General features: G+C 43.0%; 1 protein-coding gene across 1 annotated transcript in view; it reads right to left on the reverse strand.

Annotated features, from left to right (window-relative positions):
• CNGB3 (cyclic nucleotide gated channel subunit beta 3) overlaps positions 1–359 on the reverse strand; it is a gene marked incomplete at its 5' end in the record, with an annotated part of 56,204 nt that extends 55,845 nt beyond the window's left edge. The window contains one exon of the mRNA XM_083624256.1: positions 269–359. Coding sequence (XP_083480382.1) covers positions 269–359 — 91 coding nt within the window. The remainder of the gene's footprint in view (positions 1–268) is intronic.
• Between the last annotated feature and the right edge of the window lie 6,513 nt (positions 360–6,872).

Below are 6,872 nucleotides of genomic sequence, written 5' to 3' on the forward strand. Positions count from 1 at the left end.
GACAGCAGGGGAAATCACATATACATAAAGAGCAGAATTTCCATGTCAACAATTAGAAATGAGGATTAGCTTCCCACATTTTAGCCTTTCGAAGCTAAAGAAGATTTATCAAGAAGCAAGTTTATCAAATCAAGCCGAGCTCTGACTAATCTTTAATGACAATGTATATGTTTCTCTGAGACCAGAAGTCTGCATAGTGGCTGGTTGAAAGAATGGAGAGTAAGTGATGAGTGTCCAGGACAAGGTGGTGAGGAATTAAAGTTGATACTCAAAGGACTCTTTTCATTGACTGACATTGCTCTCTGAGCTGTAACGCTGAAATACTCGCTCTGCTGAGCATTCATTAGACTATCTGCCATCTCTAAAATCCTTCAACTTCCATATATTTTGAGACTTCTTTGCTTCAGTCCTCTCTCTCTCTCTCTCTCTCTCTCTCTCTCTCTCTCTCTCTCTCTCTCCTCTCTCTCTCTCACACACACACCAAACCAAGCTGGGTGGAACCCACTTTGCCACAGTCAAAGTCTCAGTAGTATCTTTGAATTTTACAACCACGTGGTAGCAATGTCAATTACATTGACTTTTCCCATGCTGTTTGTACCATGTGAAGCAGATTTCACAGTGGATTTTTTTTCTTCTTCCAGTAATATGTTGCAGGCTTTGTCTTGTTCTAGATGCTCACAGGTCTCTAAATGACCCTGTGCACATAGGGTTGCCATATGTCTTCTTTTTCCAGGACATGTCCTCTTTCTTTCATGGGTAGAGTCATCATAGAGACCCATAGTTAAAAGTAAAGGTAAAGGTAAAGGTAAAGGGACCCCTGACCATTAGGTCCAGTCGTGGCCGACTCTGGGGTTGCGGCGCTCATCTCGCTTTATTGGCCGAGGGAGCCGATGTACAGCTTCCAGGTCATGTGGCCAGCATGACTAAGCCACTTCTGGTGAACCAGAGCAGCACATGGACACGCCGTTTACCTTCCCACTGGAGCGGTACCTATTTATCTACTTGCACTTTGATGAGCTTTCGAACTGCTAGATTGGCAGGAGCAGGGACCGAGCAACGGGAGCTCACCCCATTGCGGGGATTCGAACCGCCGACCTTCGGATCAGCAAGTCCTAGGCTCTGTGGTTTAACCCACAGTGCCACCCGTGTCCCATATAGTTAAAAGTAGAAGCCCACAAATGTGTCCTCTTTTTTGCTCTTTAAAATATGGCAACCCTAATATTGCAGGGGCTTGGAACAGATGACCCTTGGTATCCCTTCCAACTCTACAATTCTATAGTTCTATGATATTTTGGTACATACTTGCACCTATAGGCTTCTGTGCAGACTGTGGTCTGGGCTCTCTTGTCTCCCTTAACCACCCAATCCGCACTGACGGCTTTTATGCTTGTTTGGTGTGTTCATGGTTATGGTGGTGGAACAAAAATGGCTGCCTGATAGTGGTCCGTATTGACTGTTCACAGTCCTGATCCAATATAGATGTATATAAGCTGGATCCAATTAATGTACAGCTGGACCAGATCAACTGTGAATTGCTACAAACAATTGTGAGCCAATTTTGAGGCATTTGTTTGGGGTGCCAAATATAGCACACAGTGCATCTGAAAAGCAAGTAAAACCACATACTGTATATATATTTCTTTTGTAAGCTCTTTGGAGCAGGATCCTGCCTTTTAATAATAATTAATAGCTCAACTGCACAAATCACCAGTGAAAATAAAAATGAACTGGTGAATTTGACCCTGACAAACACTTTAAAGACCTAAATGTAGGAGAACACAAGGAGAAAACTACAGCAATACAGGATTGTACCAGGTGTTCCTGAAGTAGGTGCCAGCAGCCAGGTAGTAATTTGCACTTGCCTTTAGATTCCCATCTGTTCCTATAAGCATTTCCCAATATGCCTTGAATCACAAACCAGGGGAGGCGGTAGTAGTGGGTAGTGGCAGCATATGCTTCTCATAGATCTCTGCCGCATTTTTAGAACACATGCAGATTGGTGTGTTTAAAATATTGGAACTCTACCACATAGGGATTGTTGCCAGCAATTCTCTTATTCTGGATATCCCAATTCTTGATCGTTTGCTTTCTGCTTAACTCTGAATTTCTATTTTCTGTTGAGCTGAGTAGGCTAGGTTCCTGCCATGAGGCTCATAACTCTCTGACAAGTAATTACGTAATTGGTAGAAACATAGGCTAAGTGCATCTAAATAATCAGTACAGACAAGTGCTAAGCGCCAGATTTCTATTCTCTTGACTGTTCGTTCCCCAAATTTCTCAACTGTCTTCTTTCCTGACAGCTGTCCTGGACTGAAATAAATGCTGGAATCAACAAGAGTTTTCAACTGACTGCACCAGTACGATTGCACACTCTATAAAACATTTACTGCTGTGTGTCTCAGACTTTATAAAATTATAATCTTCTGCTGAACTTATTAGCTCTTCTGTGTTACCACTTCCAACCTAGAACACATACAGGTATATTTACTTCATGGCTATTGCCTTGACCCATGGTTACGTTCACCACAAAGGGGAGATGATTACCCAATAGGGTGGAAATCAGCAGGCCTAGGGTCCCATAACAGCAGGTAAGGCAAGGCAGGGAGATTCAGAATAAAATACAGAGTCTTACAGACAACCCCTCCCAGGAAGGGAGACCAAAACGTTATTTGTTTAGTCATGGGTATGTTGATCTTTGATTTGTATGACTACTAAAAGAAACTTTGCCACGGCCACTGCGATATCATTGGACTTGTCATCCAGAAGATATTTGGTATAGTAGGCTTCAGATTGACCTGGCTGATTTGCCAATAGTGGTTTAATCAATAGTTCCCTAGCTTGAGCATATTGTCCTCAATTCAATAAAATATGCCTCATGCAGTCGATGTCCTGAGAGCACACACAGATCCTATTTTGATAAGGGATACCTCTCAGTCTGCTATTTAACACTTCTGATGGGAATACATTTAATCTGTCTTTGGTGAAAAGATGCCAATATGTTAGTACAGACAAATTTCTAAGATGCGCAGGTGTCTGAAAATCGAACCCATAGTGAATTCCTACTGCTAATGGGCCACAGATAACATGAGACTGAGATCGGAGATCACTATGTGATATGTCCCAGAGCCATTGCCTCAGAGATTCAAGGGTGGTATCATAGCCCAGATGGTACAGGAGAGAAGGTGGTATACCAATCCAAGTGGCTTTTCTAACCATAGTTTTCCTCCATGGGCTGGTAAACTCCTCATTGTTGCAGGACTGCAATACCCCAAGAATCACCTCTCTCCGTATGAACCAATCTAGACCCTGCGATCGTAATCAGAGGCCCTTCTTTGTGTGCTTCTCCACAAGAGGTCAAGAGGGTGGCAACACAGGCCTTTACTTGCCTGGTAAAGGTGCCAGGTGAAAACATTTCTCTGTAACCAGGTGTCTGGCAGATTAACATTCTATGGGCTTTTAAATTGTGTTTGTGGGAGGGGGTTACTGGTTTGTTTTCGTTTTATTATGTATTTTGGGTTCTAATTTGTACTTCTATATTGCGAACCGCCCTGTGATCTTCAGATGAAGGACAGTATACAAATTTTATTTACTACTTTTATTTACTACTACTACTACTGCTTTTCAGCACCAGACTGAATCCCCTAAGACAGTGATGGTGAAATTTCATTTCTTTCAAGTACTCAAGTCATGTATTTAATGGAAAAAATGAGATTGCTCATTAGTCCCTTTTGTGTACAAAATTGTGCTCTGTATATCAAATTGCCTATGCATCCCCACTGATTGTAAAGAGATAAGAAAACATATCAGAGAAAACATGCATTTCATAAGAACACTTTTCATAACTATTTCCTCCTCCTTTTTATAAAAGACACCTACAAAATTAAATCAGCTTTCAAAAAAGCAAAGGAAGCTTGCTTTTGGATATTTATCATTTTATTGGCAAGATGTGATGCAGTGCTTCTGAAGAGGGACACAGCATCCAGGATACATTATGCGATTGATCATCCATTGCCACAGTTAGTTAATTTCAGATTTTGTCTCATAATTGATTACTCATACAAGGAATAATTGATTGCTTATACAAGCATTTTATTTACAAGAGAACTGTAGCAAAATGAATGGCTCAAATAGTTTTATGAAAGTTTCCTGAGGGAAAAGGGACTAATACAATGCGTCTAGTGTCACATGTCACTAAAGCAATGAGCAACCATGCAGAGTTTCTTTTAAGTCATGGTACTATTGGGAATTCCAGTCCTGGATACTTTTGACTGCAGGTAGACAGCAAACATAAAATCATATAATAGCTTCAAGGCTGGCCTGCGTGTAATAAAAAGGAATGTTTGTTTGGAGTGCGGCTGCTTCCCAAAGCTCATATGCACTGTGTAAGGAGTCCAACATTTAAATGAATACCATTCAGTAATATTAAGATCTATTGGAATTCAGCTTTGGGTCTATTGCAGTTTTTTTTAAACCTATATTGGAGTGCACTGCTGCACTATTGGTTTCATAGGACCCCAGAGGGAATGAAACTTCTGCCACTAAATAATTGTTAAGGTCAAGTGTGAACTGAAATTTAATGGGTGTAATTATAAAGTATCCTTAGCAGGCAGTTAAATTGAATGAGGCTGTGCCTTGGGCCCCTGAAATTGGCCCAATAATTAGGCATTTTTGTAAGTCATCACTGGGCAGACTTCAAACTTTTAGAATCTACTGCTGCTACTATTGCTATTACTAGAACCCCAAAATTTATCAGCTGGAGCCTGGTGTTGAAAACTCACACTTAGAATTAGAGAATTTGTTTTGAATACCAGTACTGAATGGAGCTCACAGTCCTTCCACACAAAAATCCACTTCTGGTTACCCCCGAACTTCCTTCATTTCAGCAGCATAATCTAGGGTGGCAGGGGACTGCCATTTTGCTATTGTTAAACAAGTGGGAGTCAAAATTCCTTGGTGATATGCTGCAGATCACTCAGAAGTCTACCAGTAGATCTACCTTCTCTGTGTTCCTGATGTAAGGTATGTTGAAGCTTGAAGCAAGGACCTTAGTCTCAAGTGTGCTGTTTCATGTGGACTGCCACAGAGACGCCATAACACCACTTGCCCAAAGGGAGCTTATTTGCATCTCTAGAGTTACAGGGTATCTGCCTGTCCAAAGTTAATGGGGGGGGGGTTGATGAGCCTAGGTAAAGGTAAAGGTACCCCTGACCGTTAGGCTCAGTTGTGGATGACTCTGGGGTTGTGAGCTCATCTCGCTCTATAAGCCGAGGGAGCCAGCATTTATCCGCAGACAGCTTCCAGGTCATGTGGCCAGCATGACTAAGCCGCTTCTGGCGAACTAGAGCAGCGCACGGAAACGCTGTTTACCTTCCCACCGGAGCGGTACCTATTTATCTACTTGCACTTGACGTGCCTTTGAACTGCTAGGTGGGCAGGAGCTGGGACCGAACAACGGGCGGTCACCCTGTCGTGGGGATTCAAACCACCAATCTTCTGATCGGCAAGCCCTAGGCTCTGTGGTTTAGACCACAGCGCAACCCACGTCCCTCTTGATGAGCCTAGAAAGCTGCAAATTTGGACTTCCTCTCATCCAATGGTTAATGATTCTGCTTGATGGCTGGTTACTCTCTGATCCTTCCCTTGGGTTAACCACCTGTTCTTAGGCTGCCAACAAACCAGAATAGTAATAAAAAAGCCCAGTCTGTTCCTATAGCCTTAAAAGCAGTGCTCTACATAGGAACCAAAAGGTGAATCTATCAATGACTGCTAGCCATGATGGCTGTGTTCTGCCTCCACTGTTAGAAGTTGCTTGGAATTGCAGGTGTGCAGAGTGCTGTTGTGCTCAGGTTCTGCTTTCAGGCATCTCATAGGTATCCATTTGGCCACCATGAGAACATGATGTAGGACTAGATGGACCATTGGTCTGATCCAGCAGGGTTCTGAAGCTTTTCAAGGTATGGAGACAAGCATCAGCACAGACGATAAACTGCATGTAAAGCTGCTTAAAGGCACAAGCTAGTAAACCAAAGTTGGCAGCCATACTGACTTGACCCCATTTTCTCCTGAATGTTCTGCTTTCCTCCAGTGCCTGGCCTTTTCATGAACCCCATTGCAGGAAAGGGAGCAACTGTGTCCATGGTTCATTCTAGGACCCTGAACCAGGGTGGGGAATCCATCAAAAACAGCAGAGGTGGATTTAGAGCAGCATGACCAGTTCCGCCACACTGGGCACCAAGCCTAGGGGGTGCCACTGGTTGTTGCAGCTGCGATGTAGTGGCCTGAGCAGAATGGAAGGTGAGAGGTGTGGGTGGGTGGGGAAACAAATTTTGGTCTCACATAGGGTACCACTGAAATTTGAAAGACCAAAGTCTACCCCTGGAAATGGAGACAGGCTGCCATGGTGCTCAAAGTAATGCTGGGTAGTCCAGTCCATGTTTTATGTGTGTACTAGTTCAGGGTCTGGAGTACTTCCAGTCCAGGTCTTACACAGAGCTTTAAAGACCAGGCTTGGAGGTAGATTTCTGGTGGGCTTTTCTCATGCCTAATGATAAGGTTTGGATTTGTTCTAAATAAAGCATTTTGGGCACCATCCTTGGTGCACAACACTTTGAGCAAAAAGTATCCTGGAGCAGGCAGTAGCAATGCACCCAGAAAGGTTTTCATGCCACACATTGAATAAGGCAGTAAACAAGGAAGGAAGATAAAGTTTGTGTTATGCCCACCAAAAGCATTATCTTTTAGAAGCTGAATAAAAGCTGAAGTGGAACAACCCAGACACTGGTTTACAGCCTCATCTGGTGTTTGTGTGGATGAGGCCAGATCAATGACAGAATTGCATTTAATGTCAGCCAAATAGTTTTTGCAGGGCAACT

This window comes from Podarcis filfolensis (assembly GCF_964270895.1).
Source record: "Podarcis filfolensis genome assembly, chromosome: 7".
NCBI lineage: Eukaryota > Metazoa > Chordata > Lepidosauria > Squamata > Lacertidae > Podarcis > Podarcis filfolensis.